The sequence below is a fragment of the Ptychodera flava genome, chromosome 14 (genome assembly GCF_041260155.1).
Source record: "Ptychodera flava strain L36383 chromosome 14, AS_Pfla_20210202, whole genome shotgun sequence".
In the NCBI taxonomy this organism is placed as follows: Eukaryota; Metazoa; Hemichordata; class Enteropneusta; family Ptychoderidae; genus Ptychodera; species Ptychodera flava.
In genome coordinates, this window is record NC_091941.1 from 27,670,287 (window position 1) to 27,689,627 (window position 19,341).

Here is a 19,341-nt window from a genome sequence, read left to right on the forward strand (position 1 = left end):
CGTAAGCTATTCCAGGTCAATTTAATCTAATACACGAGGCTATGAAACTAATTAGTTTTCTGACTAGGTCATATTCACATGTAGAGTCAGCAGGTTTGTCTGTATGGCAGTCAGCAAGGCTGAGTGGTGGGAGGCGTTACCAGATCCACACAATTGGCCTGCATACAGAGGGTTTTACAAACCAGGTCACTTGGAATTGCTTGACAGTTTCCAAAGGATGCCCCAGCAAATATTTTGCAGATGTGATACATTGTGCATGTGCAGCAGTTTGATCACTTCTGTATTATGTGTCACCGTGGGCAGAGCATGAATTCCTGTCTGGACAAGAATTCATTTTTATTTTAAATCAACAGTACAAACACTATTGCACAAATACAACTGTAAGCACCTCAGGCATTGCATGTCATCACCACTTCCTTCTCTATAGACATCAGAAATTTCATGCGATTCTTTCTTTCATCAAAATGGTGATGGATGTAATCTTTTAAACTATTTGTAGATGGAAAATCCTGATAATGTCTGTAATTCACAAATACATGAATCCAGCTTTTGTCATTCGTCTCTTTGAAAAGTTCCAAACGGTTTGATGATTGGTTCGCAAGAAACAATCTCATTCTCATACTTTGACGGGATCATTAAATGACAAATACAAATTTATTTACAGCTCATGCAGGGTAAATTCTCCTGCCAATTCCCTATGGCATGTTATATTGCATTGATATTAGATTTAAAGTCAGTAGAAAGGTACTTTTGTTGGTCTCAGTGTTCTGGTTAGGTTTTCATAAAACTGTGACGACATTATCAGCGTTACACCTTGAGATATTCTTTATCACATACCAAATTATTTCAATGGTAGTCTGAAGATACTTATTCAGTGGCAAAAATGCTACAAGATTGTCTTGAGTTATCCTTTGGCTGACCAGAGTGATAGTGGCAAGGACATGTAGGTTCATTGATTTATACAATTTTCCGAAGAAATGAATGCTGCAGCTTTTGACAGACTTGCACGGACAGTAAACGTAGTCACTGGTGTGTAATCACTCAATGACATAATGTTCATCTGTGAGAAATTATCCCGTTACAACATATATTACAGCAAAAGTAAGTGCTTTTAAATCATAGAACTCTTTCAACAGCCAGTCTGCAGTTTGTGTCAACATCAATCAAACATCACTACAACAATGCAAACTACACATCATTCTCACCTTAGTACAGAAGAAAGGGTATTTTATTGATTACTGCTGCGGAATTTCATCACATTGTACACATATTTGTCCGGTTAATACACATGCAAAACATCTGGTTGGTTCAAAAATTTTACATCGGATGGAAAGTGCATGATTGGCCTCATGCTATTAAAATCCATAGCTTAGTTATCCGTTCATTTTCTAGGCGTACAATTAATAGCAGAAATCTAGGCCTCAGGATTTAGCACTGATCACACAAGTAATGATACCAGTAAAGAGACTTTATTACTAGCTAGCTCGCTACACCACTTTGTTACTCTGAAGTTACAAAATGAAAGATATCACCTCTTTCAGAGTTAAACGCAAAACAACTAAAATTCTTTTTCCTTCACAAAAGTAATCTGATATGGTGCAAATCACTGTTCGTCGACCAACTTTGTAAAACTACAAAGGCAGACTGATTTTACTTTTCGGAACATTTCTGTTTACCACTACTACACAAAGACGGAAAAAGAATTCAAGATGGCACTATCAGGCACTGGAAAGTATGCGGGTCTCAGAATTCTATAGATATTGTAGGTATGTATGTTAAAACTAATTATTGGTAAACTATGCATTAATTTTGTGTTACTTACAAAGCTTTTGGCCATACTTCCAGCTTGCAAACTAAAGACAAGTGAATTTTTATATATGACTGAAGGAAAAAAATTGTTTCTCTCAAGAAGTGAGAAAATTGATTTTAAAGTTTTCCTTATTATCTGATGTTGCTGTGTAATGAAAAGAAGAGGTGGAAGAAGTTGGTGTTTATGTTCTGGCTGAATTCATGGAAAATCAAAATTTAGGAAAATATTTTTTAACTAAAATATCTATGCAAAATACAAAAGCAAAAACTTTGATAAATTACTGGCACTCATGTAGATTTCAAGGATACTGTGGTGAAGAAAATGTACATTTCTCTCTAAATGTTAAAAGTGTGCTAAAACCTCAACTTGGTTCCAAAACAGATGCAAAATGTCTGAATCTCTCCTGTACGTAGATTTTCTAAAGAACCAGGTACTACATCAGCTCTGACTGTCTTTTCAACAATATAAATGGCACATACCCAGAACATGTGAATATTTAAGCAATCATCTCTGCTGCGGCAAGCAGGTATACACAAGATTTGGGCACGATGCAAGACATATGGTGCAAATTCTGTTGAGGTTATTGCTATTCTATCAACATTTCTTTAATTTTAAATTGTTGTTTTCTCCAAAGTGTTATAACCCAAAAAAGGAGAAAGGTGAATCAAATATTGAGCAATTGTCGTCAAATGGAAATTCAGCCACTCGACATTGATACAGATGACACCACTGATTTCGCGAATTTCTATAAGCAATATTCTCTATGTTGAAACTATTCTTGTAATGATCACCATGTACTTAATCATTTACTTAGTTTTAACAATATTAAGTTTTTCCTGTATTCTAAATGATCTTTCTCTGCATTAAGAATTTCTTCATTTACAGTGTCACTGTAAATGTTGCCGGATGGATTAGCCGTTTTGAAGACGTGCAGTGATGATATTTGTTTGACTCACACCTTCCACACAAATCTGCATGTGTCATATATACTGCATTGCTACTGTATCAACAGGTAGACTTTCCCTTTTGTTAGTGTTGCAAAGACAGTCATTGAAGATATTACTGCGAAAAGTTTTAATCAGAAAACTTGGCTCTGATTTCAAGCTGATTAAGTATACATGTATTTTGATATGATAATTTCTACATTTTTTCATCACATAACTTAAGGTCTGATGAAACCTTGATGCTGTTCCTAAAAGTCTGAAGACTGGGAATGTTGCTCACACAGGATAAAACATTACATAGCTCCACAGATCACACAGAATCCCTGACATCTTGACTTTGCCCTCAGGTTAGAATACACTCCATTGAAAATATGCGCTATATCTTCCAGGAAAACATGCCCTAAAATCAAGGTACACTGATGGCCATAGTTGAATACAATGGTACACATCATCCATCTGATCATAGTGATACGTATTTAACATATATTCTTTCTTTACAACTTTTTTTTTGTGTCTCGATTGATAATTTTAAAATACACATTTCACTTGATACTTTTTGTCTGTAAACGTTTCAGCCTGTCTCTTCTTTAAGTTGCGCGATTGAATTTCGGAGCAATTGCACTTGAGCCTAAAAAATGGAAAAAGAAAGAAACAAAAAAATTTGAGTTTCGTATCTGTTAACAATACACTGAGGAAGCTGAAATAACTTGTATGATCTTCTTTACCTATGCATATCCTTGATCAAACTCAACATTCTGATGTGAATATTTATATACCAACAGTTGTAACACTTATTGTTCTCAGAATTATTCACAACAAATTATACACTTAGGATGTGCATCTACGCGATAGTACTGCCAGAAAATGCAAATACAATTTCTCATCTGATATATGACAAAAGTTTAATTCTGCTGAATATGAGGAAAATCTTGTTTGTGAAAACTTGTCCTGTTCCTAATACAATTACTGTAAACCTATCATCTAATACTAAGAACAGAAGATTAAATGAACCGCTTTGACAAAAGTTTAATTCTGCTGCATACCTTATCAAGAAAATCTTGTTTGCAATCACTTTTCCAACAGTCATTTTTACACCAAAAGAGCATGTAATGTGAACTTTTCCTCAAAATACAACTCTGCAATGCATTTGCCAGATACCGTATTCCTCCGATTCTAAGACCGTTTATAAGACCCCCCAGGATTATTTTATCAATTCGTAATTAGCTGTTAGTTCGTTTATAAGACCCCCCAGGGGGTACACCCGAATTTTGACTGGAACAATAGAGCCATTGTCATGTAATGAGACCAGAATATCCACAACACCTACGCTGCTTATCAAAGTCACAAACAAGTGTCAAAGTGAAGTATCAAACCTCACACACACACGCACACTAATGTTGGGTTTGGAACATGTCAATCGGGAACAGTTCTATAATTTCCTGGCGATAAAACTACACTTGGATTTCACTACCCAAATGAACAATATAAAAGAGTTGGATTTTTTAGCGTCTCGATCTAGTACAATATCGTCTTTTTATTACTGTCATTTTGCTACCATCAAAATAAGCAGATTTTTCAACATCTGATTATGTACGAATCGAACATTTCGATGCAATTTGGCTACCATGAACTGAACATTTAGGATCGTCGGGTTTTCGGACTTGTCGATCAAGTACGATTCGCTCATTTCATCACGATCAAACAAACACAATTTACACTCATACAAACACAAAGTATCAGTAAGTATGGGTATCAGTAGTTCTCTTTTTGGAGACTGTTGTGGCCCTTAAAAGGGCCGTTTCATTTTTTTTTGTAAGCGGCATGATTTGGTCTGTTTTAGTGAATATGTACGGTGAAAACAGTACCTCGGACTGATTGCTTTAGCAGAGGTACAGCCGCATTATTTGCCAAAACACCGACGTGACATTTCTCTGCCATGCCAACTCTTGGAGAATGGATGAATGCTTTCTTCTTTGCCTTCAAGTAGTATTTTTGTTGACTGACACGTCACGATCGATGATATTCGAAAGTAACCGTGCCCGGTATGAGTGCTGCATCTCGCTTCAAACTTTCAACTTTGCAACTATCTTGAACAACGGCTACAGCATTTCGATCGTGTATGTTGTTTGCATCTCGGCGAAGTTCATACGGCAAACCAAGTTCTAGCTGATTGCGACGGTAGTTAGGCATGCCGACAGCGAGAATGTTTTTAATAATTACTTTTTTTCTTGCCCATGACGACCGTGCACTGTCTTATGACTTTTCAGAAAATAAAGTCTACGATAAATCGACGCATTTTTATAGGATCTTGTGACGATGTCGGGAAATCCTTTTGTTGCCGTTATCAATAGAAAATTTGGGACGTGTGAATGACACGAGCTTTGAACTTGCTTCACTCAACTTTTACACTTTTGTTTTTATAGTACTGAGGCAAAAGACTACTGCACATGAAAAAGTTGCTCTTTAAATGGTGTGCTTATAAAGATTTTTTCAACAGTTTTCTATCAGGTAAGGTATCTTTTGTGATCATTGTGAATAGCTGCACGTTTTCCCTTACGTTCAAATTTACCATTAAAGTATAAAAGATTTTTTCAACAGTTTTCTATCACGTACGTTTTCTTTTGTGATCATTGTGAAGCGCTGCAAGTTTTCTCTTACGTTCAACTTTACCGTATAAGCAACCAGTGAAAATAGAAATATCATTGGCATCGTAAAATTTTTCAAAAAGACTTAATGACGACGATATCGACTTCGACTGGTTTGACTTAGATGAAGAGGGCAATTATTGTGTTGACAAACGAAACGCGATATCCAAAGTTTCTTCCGCGCATGAACTGAAAATTCTTTGAATTTCTTCCGTTTATGTTTCATCAATTTTGTAGTTTTTCTCATATAATGAAGGTATTTATTGTTTGAACGGCATTTGTTTGTGTCCTTTCCTGAACACAATGAGTAGAACGATAGTGTAACAGATTTTCAAGATTATGCACGCTTTCGAAGTCTTGCGAGGGAAAAATACCCAACTTCATAAGCTAAACGGCCCTAGGCACTTACAGTTAGAACAAAAACGTGCATGATCGTACCATATTCCGAACAGTTGATCATAGATGACTGAATTCCACATCAGGAGACATTTCGGTCATCGATACAAGTAATAAAAAAACTTCAGGGTGTATTGCCAAAAATCAACACATCAAATATAAAGCAGATTGGCGCAGCAATCTTTCGTCTCGGCCAGCCGATGCCTCAACACTTTACCTGTTCGAGCCTGCCTGTTCGTAAGATCACATTTCGTTTCGAGATACGGTTAGACTTTTGAAAATAGAGCAAAATAATAAAACTCACGACGTGTAATTGATTGTTTATTTTAAGGAGTACAGTAAATGAAAATCGTACATAGAAAACATCGGACGGACACCATACCACTGAACAGAATTTACCTTGACCTCATGCACTGACACCTTTGACCTATTGCGTAAATTGACCAATCACAGCCAGCGGAACTTCAGGGACTTTCCTTCACTCATTGTCTACCTTTGTGGCCATGCTATGGGGAGCTAGCTGCTGCTGAGGAACGTACTTGTTGTACAAAGTTTCGTGGTGATTATCTATTCACGAAATACAAAGATTTATTGCTATCGTATTGTTTAGTAAAAGAAGGTATGGCAAATACGTTATATTTCAAGACTTGTGGATCTCCATTAATTTATACTTGTACAGATTCGACTGCCAGTATCTACGCAGCATGGCCATGAGTCGATATCACAAAGTATGAGTTGTCTGTAGCGTGAATCAAAAAATCATTGGCATAAAAATTTGCATAACATTGCATAAATTAGCATAAATTAACTTCGACGTTCGATTTCGCGGTAACATCCGTTTATTAGACCCCCCATATCTTTTTCGTCACCTTTGGTTCTGAAAAGGGGGTCTTAGAATCGGAGGAATACGGTATTCATAGTATGACTTGCATTCTTTGTAATCTTTGAAAATTGCAGTCCATAACAGCTTTGATTGTGAACACCCCGAGCTGCCACTGCAACATATATGTTGATGACACTACCTCCCTTTTCTACTACTGTAGTACCTTTTTAGCCTTCAATTACTTTCAATGTTGTAAATAAAGCTCAACGCTGAAAGTAATTCAATGTTTAATTTTGTTTACAACAGCAAATGAGAAAATTATTTTGTGACAATAAAAACTAAAATAATACATGTGATAAGATCAGCCAGCTGAAACACTGAGAATTGTTCACCTACCTTTGCATGTTTCAATTCTAATTCTGCTAACTCTACCAGATTTTTGCGATATGCACTAACACGACGGGTTTTGAAGTCTGTCAGCTCATGCTTTGCAGTATCTGAAATCTTCTCAAACTTTTCACATGCCAGTTGTTGGTTTGTCTCTGCCTGTAACACCATCAGTCAAAATAATTTATTGGTTACCTATAAGACTGCAGTAGGTTGTAGACAGCAGTACAAATCATGAATCCTGTTGCACAACCACACATATTTGCATGATTACCTACCAGTCATGAACTGATAAAACTTACATTGCAGATGATACAAACTTTGTGAAAATGTACTAGTTGACTGTCGTTGTTACAATCGCAGAGACACTGACATACCAAATTTGTATATTTTCTGAAAATTGATTGATAAAATCATACCTGTTGCACATCTTTGTTTTTGGCTCTTGCCTTCTCTAGTGCCTTATTGGCATTCTCATAATTTGCCAAACATCGTGTCCTCCTGTACAAAAGATTCTGCAGTGAAATAATAATTGATTATTTGAATGAAATACTAGATTCAGACTGCTAAGGGTGCAACAGTGTAAAAGGTATTGTAATATAATCAGGCTTATGTCTCATGATATTCAATGAGGATGTCTTCGCCCATTTAAGACATAGATGTTTCAGGGTGTTGGAGTCTTTGACAGAAGATGGGAAGTAGAATGATGGTTTAGGAGCAACTGAGATTCAAAACTGCCAAACTATGATCTGAGTCAGTAAGACTAACGGTGCTTGACGTTTGACCTGATCACCTTGACTGATAGTGGCAAATGAACCTAGCAGCACTATGTTTAAGGTATTGACGTTCCAGTTGACAAACATTGCCAATATGAGCAATTCTGCTCAACTCACTGAGAATACTGAACCACCATAAGACTACAAATTTGTAGTGAGAAAAATCAAGAGCATGCAAAGAACAGGGAAGTGCATGATTACATATGAATGCATTTCCTGCAGTCCATAAGTGTTTAGTACAGATAGGAAAGTAGGATCCCTACCTTAGCTGCCTGTGAATCTCTCATGTAGTACCTTAGCAAATCTGCTAACTTCAGATCTTCATCCGAGGCTACTCTAGCTTCGAGTTTCTGTGTGCAAAATCATTAAATACAAGTCATCGTTGATGACACAGTCCCCACTTGTTAATGGGTACTTTGATTACATGTCCTCAGAGAGGATAGAGTCCTCTTCATTAATTAGATCTGTGATAAAAATACTTTGATACAGATGACGCTCAATGGCCAAGAATGAGTTCCATGGTGATGAAACATAAAACCAATGTAGGCCACCATCCTAAAGTTCAGAAAATGAGTCAACTAGGAATTAATCAACAGGATGTGCAAAACATTTGTGCACACAATTCTAACACTTGACAGATTATCACTGGTACCATATTTCATAAAGTTTGATGCAGTATTTACAACACTATGAGATTAACATCTGTATCAAGTTTCATCACATTTGACGTTGTATAATTTATGGCTATATCACCCTAATTAGGAAAGTTCATTACTTATGCAATTACAAATTAATTAAAATGACACTGATAAATGTCTTTTTCAATGTTAAAGCAATGTGAGCTTAACATCAGTTATCATCTGTATAAAGTTTCATGAATTGATGCAGTACACATTTCTTGACATATCAGCCTACTTACGAAACTTCAATAATTGAAATGTTACTGCTACATGACGTGAAACAAATTGACAAGCATATGTATGAAATACCGTAGGTCGATGTCCTTGTACCAACTTTGAATGATACTGGTGGAAATATGTCTGATTATGGCTCTGTACATTTGAAAATTGTAACAAAATCACCGCCATGCAGCAATATTTGATCTTACTGTTTCAAAACTCAACACGTATATGTATGACGACGTAAGTCAATGTACATGTACCAACTTTGAATAAGATCAGTTGAGACTTGCCAGAGTTATGGCTCTCGACATGAAATAACCATAACAAAATTGCTACCATGTGGCCATATTGGACCATCTCGTGAAACCAATCGACATAAATAAATAAGTCAATGTCCTTGTACCAACTTTGAATAAATCGCTTGATACATGTCTGAGTTATGGTTCCAGACATGAAAAAATCGGAAAAAAATGGCCACAAAACAAATCAATGTGCATATGTATGACATAGGTCACTGTCCTTGTACAATGATTAAAATTGGTGAATAAAATAAGTTGAGACATGCCCAAGTTTTGGCTAAGGACACCAAAAAATTGTAACAAAATGGCTGCCATGCAGCCATATTGGATCATATCATGAAACAAATTGACATACATATGTATGACATAGGTTAATGTCCTTGTACCAACTTTGAATAAAATCGGTTGAGATATGCCTGAGAGTATTATGGCTCTGTACATGAAAAAGTCGTAACAAAATGGCCGCAAGGCAGCCATATTGGATCGTATCACATAACAAATTGACATGCATATGTATGACATTAGTCAATCTCCTTGTACCAACTTTGAATAAAATCGGTCGAAACATATCTGAGTTATGGCTCTGTACATGAAAACATCGTAATAAAATGGCTGCCTAGTGGCCATATTGGATCGTATCACATAACAAATTGACGTATATATGTATAACAAATTGACGTGCATATCTATGACATTGGTCAATGTCCTTGTACCAACGTTGAATAAAATCGGCTGAAACATGTCTGAGTTATGGCTCTGTACATGAAATAATCGTAATAAAATGGCCGCCTGGCGGCCATATTGGATCGTATCACAAAACAAATTGACGTGCATATCTATGACATTAGTCAATGTCCTTGTACCAACTTTGAATAAAATCGGTTGAAACATGTCTGAGATATGGCTCTATACATGAAAAAATCGTAATAAAATGGCCGCCTGGCGGCCATATTGGATTGTATCACAAAACAAATTGACGTGCATATCTATGACATTGGTCAATGTCCTTGTACCAACTTTGAATAAAATCGGTTGAAACATGTCTGAGATATGGCTCTATACATGAAAAAATCGTAATAAAATGGCCGCCTGGCGGCCATATTGGATCGTATCACAAAACAAATTGACGTGCATATCTATGACATTGGTCAATGTCCTTGTACCAACTTTGAATAAAATCGGTTGAAACATGTCTGAGTTATGGCTCTATACATGAAAAAATCGTAATAAAATGGCCGCCTGGCGGCCATATTGGATCGTATCACAAAACAAATTGACGTGCATATCTATGACATTGGTCAATGTCCTTGTACCAACTTTGAATAAAATCGGTTGAAACATGTCTTAGTTATGGCTCTGTACATGAAAAAATCGTAATAAAATGGCCGCCTGGCGGCCATATTGGATCGTATCACAAAACAAATGACGTGCATCTGTATGACATATGAAGTAATCCTTGTACCAAGTTTGAATGAAATCGCTTCTTGCATCTCTGAGATATCTGCGTGAACGGACGGACGGACGGACGCACACACGCACGCACGTACGCACGCACGCACGGACATGACCAAACCTATAAGTCCCCCCGGACGGTGTCCGTGGGGACATTTAAAAATGCCTCATTGTGACTGAAAGAGTAGCTATAGTTTTATGAACAGCTTTGCTTGTAAAAGTTTGTACACCAACAAAGATCACTGCAATGATTGAAGGTATGATTGCTGCAATCTCGAAGAGCATAGGCTGTTCATTGAAAGGCAAACGTAAAGTGACACCATGAAGTAAGGCTTTATACACATCCCTGGGGTGGCATTACAAAGGTAAAGTCAATCCTGATACTTACCCTTTCTTTTTCAAATATTTCTGCTAGTTTGTTGAAGAATCTGAAAATACAGGCAAAATTGGGAAAACATTACACGTGAATTGCCATAAGCGTTTATGGTCAGTATTATGACTGATTCTGTGCTGTTAGAAAGGTCAAACATAGGCAAAAAAATTACTCATACAGGTATGAAACGCTCATTAATTTAATCACACTGCATAATGTCTTTCATGTTTGGAAAACAGGAAATAAATTGGGTAGAAAATATTTACATATGTGAACTGCAAACAACAAATTGAACAATACAAAAGTCGCTGAATACTTGCTATTGATTAGTACAGTAATCGATCATATAAGTTTCTTTATTCACAGTTAATTCACAACGGACCATCCACATATACTTTGCAATTCCTGGGTCAGTTGGTGTTCATAAGAATATGAAAGTGGAAGTTTATCAGGCCTCAATCAGACTTTCACTTTCTCTCCATATAAAAACTCTAAAACTGAAGTTTTTACAACCCAATATCGCCTGATGTCAAGACAAAGTCCTGTAGCATTACAACTGGTGCAGTGCATGAACTTAATGCCACACAGAAGAACATAAGTATGGGATGACGGCAGAAAGGCAAATAAGAAAAGACAGAAAAGAAAGTTGGTGAAGCCAGGCCTACCGTGAGGTTTCTCTGCCTCCATTTAGACTGGCGTGAACAGTAAATGGAGGACACAATGGCAATATCAGTTACATGGAATATGAAAGAAGAATGAAGATGCCTGAGGATGTTTACAAGCTATTTACAACAAAGCAGTGATGTAGAATGGACATCGGGATTACGACAACAGAAGACTGCAAAGTTGCATTTCAAATGGACACTGCAAGTCAATTGTGCAGATTCGAGTGCAAAACAAAGACGAAAGCGAGAATTCGGAACCAAAGACAGTCTGTAATTTGTGGCTCATTCTGTTGATCAAAGTTGCCTAGATGGCTTCTACCACAGTGCCTTATTCTTGAAACAGTTGCACTGGTTATTTTGTTGTGACATATGCTTGCTAAGTCAATTTTGTTATATCAACCATAACTTCGTTCACATTGGAGTAAGATGTTGCAATGATACAGTAGTATCTGCTCAAACTTTTGTTGTCTGGAAACCTGCATGTAGTTTTAATTCAATGCATCAGGTTGACTGTTGTCAGTTTTTATTTTCTTTCCTCAGTACCTACTCAACGTTAGGCAGTGGACAATCGGTGGCAAAGAGGTGATAAAATGAGATACAAAATTACAGACTTGGTCACATTTGCAATGCGGAGTGTGCTGGTATAATGTACACTAATAAGCACAGCGTTTGTAAAACTCACTTGTCAAGATTTGTGTTTTCAAGAGTTCCTAAACCAACAAATCCGCCAGATATCTTTATATAGCTATCAGCAACATCTGAAATAATAACGGTATTCAGCACTGTAAAATCACATATCGTCAAATGTATCGCTCTATATGTATCTCCCAATATCCTTGGCATGTCATGATACATCATGTAATTGTTCTGTTAAAGGGACATAAGCTGTAACTTGTGGCAAGTTTTTCAGTTCGAATTCTGCTTCTGTATATAAACTACCATGTCTGACCCTAATCCGTTTGTCGTGCTAAAATTTCAAGTATTATATTTGTCAACACAGGTTGTATGTGTGTAGTGATCACTGTTTATTGTTTACAAATGCTAGTCTGGACTTGAATACAATTTTCAACAATAACAATGTGGATTATACTCATATAGGTTGTGTTGATATGTTAAATACTTAGTATTAAATTACAGTTTAGGTATTTAATGCAGAAAGTGTAGGGAAACCACAAAACAAAAGTTAAGAAAAAATAGCCGAAAGATACAGCTTATGGAGCTTTAAAAACTCAACTGTGGTACATACTGCAATATTCCACTGAAGCAACAACTATTAATGGAAGGGACTCTGTGTCCATGTGTATGAAATAGGTAGATAATCTATTATGAAGGCTATGTCAATTTAGTGTAGAATGGGAGGAATACAACTGATAAGAAAATCTGAAAATAATAGAGTACTTTGAGCTATGGGTAAAATGATATAAACATGGACTGGTACACTTTTATTGACATCATAATGTCATCATTGGTAGAGTGGAATATTTTCAGACTACAGGCAAAGTAACATGGAAAATTTATGTGTTCCTAACACTCTACTGGTGGACTACATTCACATGAAATTGATCACTCATTGAAGTATTCCAACACAAGGCAGACTGTATGAAGACAACATTTGGTTTACATGATGCACTCTGGCCCATGTGTCTTATTTTGATTATGGAAGACTTATGGATTGTGTTCGTTTGAATGTTCAGAGGTTACAATTTGTGATTGGGTTGTAAATGAAACAAGGAATATACAACATTTTCAGATGCACTAATGAAGTCAGGGTTATCCAACAGTGTATCAAAATACAAATATGTCAAGCATGAAAGCTGATGACAGAAAGCTTATGAGATAGCGAAGTACATATTTAAATTTTCAAAGTAAACCAACTAAACTAAGCTCCTTGAAATAGAAGTAGGGTGTACCTTTGTGTTTCCTAGTCATTTTATCGCACTTCATTGTGGAGTCTTTTATTTTCGTATGATAATCTATTAAGAATCTTTTCTCCTGTTCGAAGAAGCTATCAACATCCTGCAAAGAAATCAATGCATGTCACACACAAAGATATTCACACAATATATGGACTATCTGCTGTCAGAAGGAAATCAAGATCTAACATAGAAATAGTATACTGATATCACACATATGCAGGCATCACACAAATATTATTTTTGTGATATTTATCTCAATTGAATGTTGATTTGAAGCACAGAAACTACTTGTAATGGATGATATATAGGTGGTGCAAGGCAGATTTGTAAATGGGTTCATGACCAAGCTGCAGAATAAACACTAGTTTCAAAGATACTGTCGGAACTGTCCACAAGAAATTGACTGGGAGATTTGTAAGTGACACTTTTGACAACACTAAATCAAACAATCAGACACAGTGAAGGTTACAAAATGGAGTGTGGATGAAAGTGTCTTGGAAACCACACTACTTTTGACAACACTGACTGGACCACACAATAAAAGTAAATGAGGGTTACACTGTAGACTGTGGATGAAAACACCTTGGAAAACTAAACTTTCAAGTGTACTTACTTTTTGTCCAGACAATAGCACCTCATCGACAGATTTTGTTAGAGTTTTGAAGATGCCAGTGACTCTCTCTTTCTTGTTTTTTCCTCTTACACTTAGCTACAAAAAAAAAAGACAATCCAAATTTTATCAGCCCTATGAAAGAGAAGACAGAACTTCTCAAATACTCTACATTAGGATCAAAGAGAAAAACTGTTATACGAGTACTTTGAATGCGTTTCTCATGTCACCAGATTTTTGTTTTCCCATGTCACTGCCTCAGAACATGATTAACAAGTCATTTTCAATAACATAGTCCCCACTTGGTTGTTGAATTTGGAAACCATTGACGGAAATGATGGTGAAGTGGTATTGGTCAACAGATATCCGGAAAATGGTGGAGAAAAGGTTGTATTGATGTGTATGTGCAATTTGATGTCTGATGTATGAATGGAATTAATAAGCTAAATTTAAGAAATATTGGCCGTGTAATCAATGATTGCAATGTGGTTATATGAAGTCTGAGTGTTGGTTTGTGATAAAGATGGATATGGGTGGACAGATCTAGTAGACCCTTGCATGGAATGTCTGTAGGTACTGTAATTTTTCTAAGTTGTTGACCTTGCAGAGTATGAAGCTCAGTTAGTTGTGTGTGTGTCAGTTACTTAGTGACTTGACTTGAAGTACTGGGCAGAAAGGGAAATAGGGGCTGTTAATTATATCTATAAATGTAACAGCTTTATCGAATATGGATTCAGATTCTTGCTAAGATTCAGCAAATTTCATTGTCCTATTATAAGAAATTTCCCTGCATGAAAGGCAACTGACATCCCTGTAGTTCAATTTCATTCAATGAACAATCATAAAAACTAACAAACCTGTGTTTCACAAACTGTATATGATATATTTTAACTTAGAGTTTTTTGAACCCTCATGGTGAAAGTCAAAAATTTAAGATTCGTATTTTGAGTAATTTCATTGCAAACTACAAGAGCTGACTGAACCACATTTTGCCTGGTACAAAGTACTAAACCTGACATGCTTTCACTCATTTTTATCCATTATAACACCATCAGCAAAATAACATGGCTGTTTGGCAGCCATATTGGGTCATATTGCTAAAATAATTTACATCCAAATGTGAGTTACAGTACATTGTCTTTGAAAGTTTGAAAGACATTGGTCAAAACCTGTCTGAGCATTCATTGGCTGTATATATAAATACACGAAACAAAATGGCTGTCACACAGCCATATTGAATCATATCACAAAACAAATTGACATGCACTTGCATGACATAGGAAGTAATCTTTGTGTCAAGTTTGAAAGGAATTGCTGCAGGCATCCCTGAGAAATTTGCACGAACGGATGCACACACGGACACATAGACATGACAAAACCTAGTATAAGTCCCCCAGACTTTGTCAATGGGGACTAACAAATCACTGGTGTTCGAAAGATTACATTACTGTCGTATGCAGATAAGAATGGACAGTGAAATTGATCTAAATGTTATCACACTTGTGTAATTGGTTTGTAAAGTTGTTTCAAAATTTACTACAGGATCGGTAACTTTAGTTGAGTTACGGCAAACTAAAGACGGATGATAGTGTTGTTTCACAGTAGGCTTCTGCTGTAATTGTTGATGTAAAGCAATAAAGTAGACACTGATTAGTGTCTGTGTGTGAAGGGTAAAGATTTCCTGACTTTCTATCCCCGTACATTTCGACAACTTTCTCACTTACTACTTCTGGCGTATGTACACCTCTTTTCCTGTGATCGTGATTTTTTTGCCAAAGAACTTCATACAATGCAAAGGCAACGAGAGTCTAATGACAACTAGACTCTGACTTGGCTGTGATACAATGTAACTCAAAACAGCGGTATATGAGGAATGTAATATGAGTCTGTGTATGTGAAGTGCACTGCAAAGTGTACTCCCTGGTGTGTGTTTATTATGGGTCCATAAAAGCTCTTTGATTTTCACCACAGTTATAACAAGTCAGTGCAACTTCTGTGGCAAGTTTTGGAACAACTTTACAAACCAATTACACAAGTGTGGCAACATTTAGATCAATTTCACTGTCCATTCTTATCTGCATACCAGTGTAATTTCCATACTGGTGGATACTTACTTCTTGATCATACTCTAAGAATACTCTAAAATTATGATCAGTTCTCAAAGTAGGATGGGCTGCTAATCTCTGTAAAAAAACTTCATGCATAGCAACAGTCTTCTTGAACGTTGCTAAATATTCCCTATGGAGTGTGATGAAAGAAGAAAAGGTAATTAGTTTACAAAAATTGATCACTCTTAATAAAACAGACAGTATGTTACCTGTTCACTCTATAATTTGAAATTGCTGCTGGAAGGTTTACAATGATTGTAGTAAATCTTGCGAAGATGGGCACTTTAAAATTATACATAAAATTAGCTCTTCACTGCTGATTTAAACAGTTACAGCCTAATATGTTTCCAAACATTAGCAATTGGAAACCCAGTACACTACTATATACAAATGTAACTGAACATGTCATTCTTATCACTATTGGTGATCTTCACTTTTTGATGAAATTTACAAGAGTAGTTGCTGACTTTTGTTGCCCACACATGACCTTGAAGAAAAACTAAAGAGACAAGCAGAGTCCACTTATTTGATCAACTCACGCTTCAAGTTCTTGCTTCATTTTGTTGAATTCTTCTTTGGTCATAGACCCCTCTCCTTCTCCTAGCTTTTGAAGTTTTTCTCTGGAAGCATCAAAATCTGGTCTTGGTGGAGGTGGAGGAATCTAATGAGCAAACAAATCATATCACGTTACACTTTATACTTCACTTAACATTATCAGCTAGAAATGATCAGGTGATCAAGTTTTTGTGAATAAATTATAGCTGCCATGCTTATCATAAAGGGGTACTCTGTTGGATACCTAACTTACGAAAACTTGCTATGTACACTGAAGTTACTATAATATAACATTTATGAAAGTCATTTAGCATTTAAATGAAGTACCGGCCCAAAACTGAAACTTGCCATGTATATTGATGAAACAACAGTACAGGTGAACAATATTTTGCATTTTTTTTGTCGACTAATTGACGATTTGCATAATTAATGAACTCTTACTGATAAGGGTGATAAAACTGAAACAACTTGATCAACGTGGATGTTGATTTTACAATGATATAACAGAAGTGAAAGATATTGAACACTCTCTTCTATTGCTGAACTATCCCCATTTATTGATTTTTCACTGGGACTTGACCAAAATTCATGAAAGTGCTATGAATGTTAATTATACAATTTGTATATATAATGTTATTTTCAAATCAAGCTATAACCTAATGAATATTGCTCGTGATGTTAATTCATATGAAGTTGCAAACTTGCAGCAATAATGTCACAGAGAAGTGCAAATTTACAGACGACTGCAACATGAACTGAAACATGGGAGCATTTTCAGTTCATACCTGTTTTGGACAATATCACTGAGTGATCAGGTGAGTGATCTGGAAACATACTAAGACAATATTATACAGAATGATATTGTTTGCTGTGAGACATGTTGCCTCTAGATATCACCTACACTATATTTAACACTCAGTAAATCAGTTATCAATGATTTAATTTAAGGTAAAAAACTTCAAATTTTATCATATACTTACAACAATACCTGCATAATCTTCACAGTCAGTATAGGTGTCGTGTAACCATACAAATTCCTCATGTTGACGGACCACAGAGAATTCACTCTCTCTGAATTCTGGTAAAGTTGTCTGTTTTAAAATGATCAAAGTGAATGAGATGCAATATTTTACCAAATGTGATTGTTAGAAAAGTACATTTTTCACAACAATATAATACTACTTTTCCCTTTTTAATATTTGACTATTGGCATTTGGTCTTGTTAAGAAAAGTAAGGTTGGAGCAAATGATATCAAAACTTTCACTGCAGGTACAGTGAGCTCCCTATGCTGATATGATGTTATCCATGTAACACAGACACCTGAGAATTCGCCTTCATGTAAATGAATTGCTTTGCAGCTAAAACACTGTAATTTTGTAGACTGATGACAAAACAGACAGGAATCTTGTGTGATAGGTGTTATAGTGGTAGATATACCTGACCTTTACCACAAGTCTTCCATCAGTGTTACTCTATCACATGCAACTTTGTTCGGTTGAAGGTTTGCTTACATAGAGTTTGGGCAACATAACACCTTGACATACCTTTGTATGTACGGTAAACTTTACTTTATCTCTTTCACTCAGTGCATCTGAGATATCAACGATCAGTGAAGTATCCGTATTCAAATCAACAGTCTCTGACCTCCCCTACAATTCAAAAGGAAAACATATCGACTGCAAGTATTCAACAGTATGGTACAAACATTCTAATATTTCAATGACAAGTTTTTTCCAGTACGTTAGTTAGTTATGTTCAAAGTGATGTTTAAATTAATTTGCATGCTTGTAATTGACACTGGCTTGCATGTTCTCATAATTATGAAATGTATGAACGATGAAAATTCCCTGTTCACAGACCATTTTTAAATCAACATATTTATCAAAAACCAACTGCCATAATATATAATATAAATAATACAACCTACGATGGTTGAAAATTCGACATAAACCTTATCATCTGCCTGATTATTAAAATAGGCTGTGTGTCAACAAAATCAAGTATGCCAGCTTGGTCAAAATGAAGTGTTTATTTTCTTGGAGTGTTATATTTTGAAATAAAAATATCAAAATTTAAAAAAGTGACTTAACGCAAATAAAGACAAACGTTACGCTTTCTTTAACTGAACTGCGTGTGGTATACCTCTATAATGAGTCTAATGTTGGCCCAGAGCGTAAGGGGGTGGATGTACAACATGTCACCAGCGGTGACTATGTATGGTGAAGCCGAAGCTTCAGACAAGGGTTAGTGTCAACAAAAACTGCTATAGAACAGTTAGAAAGACGAGTCACTTCCTCCACTTCAGTTTGCTCGTGATACCTACTGACTTCGTACAAGACACAAACAGAACAGTAAATTTGATGTTCTTGCTACCCTAGGGAGTATGGTTTACGTGGCCATGGGGGAGGTAACGTCTTCCTGTTTCACAGTGAAGGTAAACGTACAGAGACCTGCCATGGCATGACGAGGGCGATTTGATGATAGTGTGAGACTTTACCTTATTCTGGTCCTCGGAGAGGAGGTCAGGATGATCATCCAGTCCGTCCTGTTGGCAAAGAAAATTTTGCAAATTACTAATCATGTAAAAAGCCAATAAATTTTGTAAAAATATTTACGAGACAGTACGCACACCCACCATCATGGCTGCTACTTGGAGGGTTATCACGTGATATTGTGACA

The 19,341-nt window shown here is 36.2% G+C and overlaps 1 protein-coding gene across 1 annotated transcript; it reads right to left on the reverse strand.

Annotated features, from left to right (window-relative positions):
• Nucleotides 1-1,198: 1,198 nt before the first annotated feature.
• LOC139149995 (sorting nexin-6-like) lies at nucleotides 1,199-19,341 on the reverse strand. Its single transcript, XM_070722131.1, has 14 exons — nucleotides 19,298-19,341; nucleotides 19,160-19,207; nucleotides 18,207-18,311; nucleotides 17,642-17,752; nucleotides 16,646-16,767; nucleotides 16,113-16,236; nucleotides 14,002-14,097; nucleotides 13,383-13,488; nucleotides 12,155-12,230; nucleotides 10,823-10,862; nucleotides 8,045-8,131; nucleotides 7,425-7,520; nucleotides 7,015-7,164; nucleotides 1,199-3,382 (listed from the first exon to the last, which is right to left on the reverse strand). Exons 1-14 carry the CDS (start codon nucleotides 19,301-19,303, stop codon nucleotides 3,326-3,328), a joined length of 1,224 nt encoding a protein of 407 aa, XP_070578232.1. The 5' UTR covers nucleotides 19,304-19,341; the 3' UTR covers nucleotides 1,199-3,325.

Excerpts from the sequence above, each read along its gene's own strand:
- LOC139149995 (XM_070722131.1), bottom strand. Across the intron at positions 14,098-16,112 it reads TCTTAGAGTATGATCAAGAA|CTAAGTGTAAGAGGAAAAAA; the intron begins GTAAGTATCCAC and ends TTTTTTTTGTAG. Across the intron at positions 10,863-12,154 it reads GAAAACACAAATCTTGACAA|ATTCTTCAACAAACTAGCAG; the intron begins GTGAGTTTTACA and ends CTGTATTTTCAG.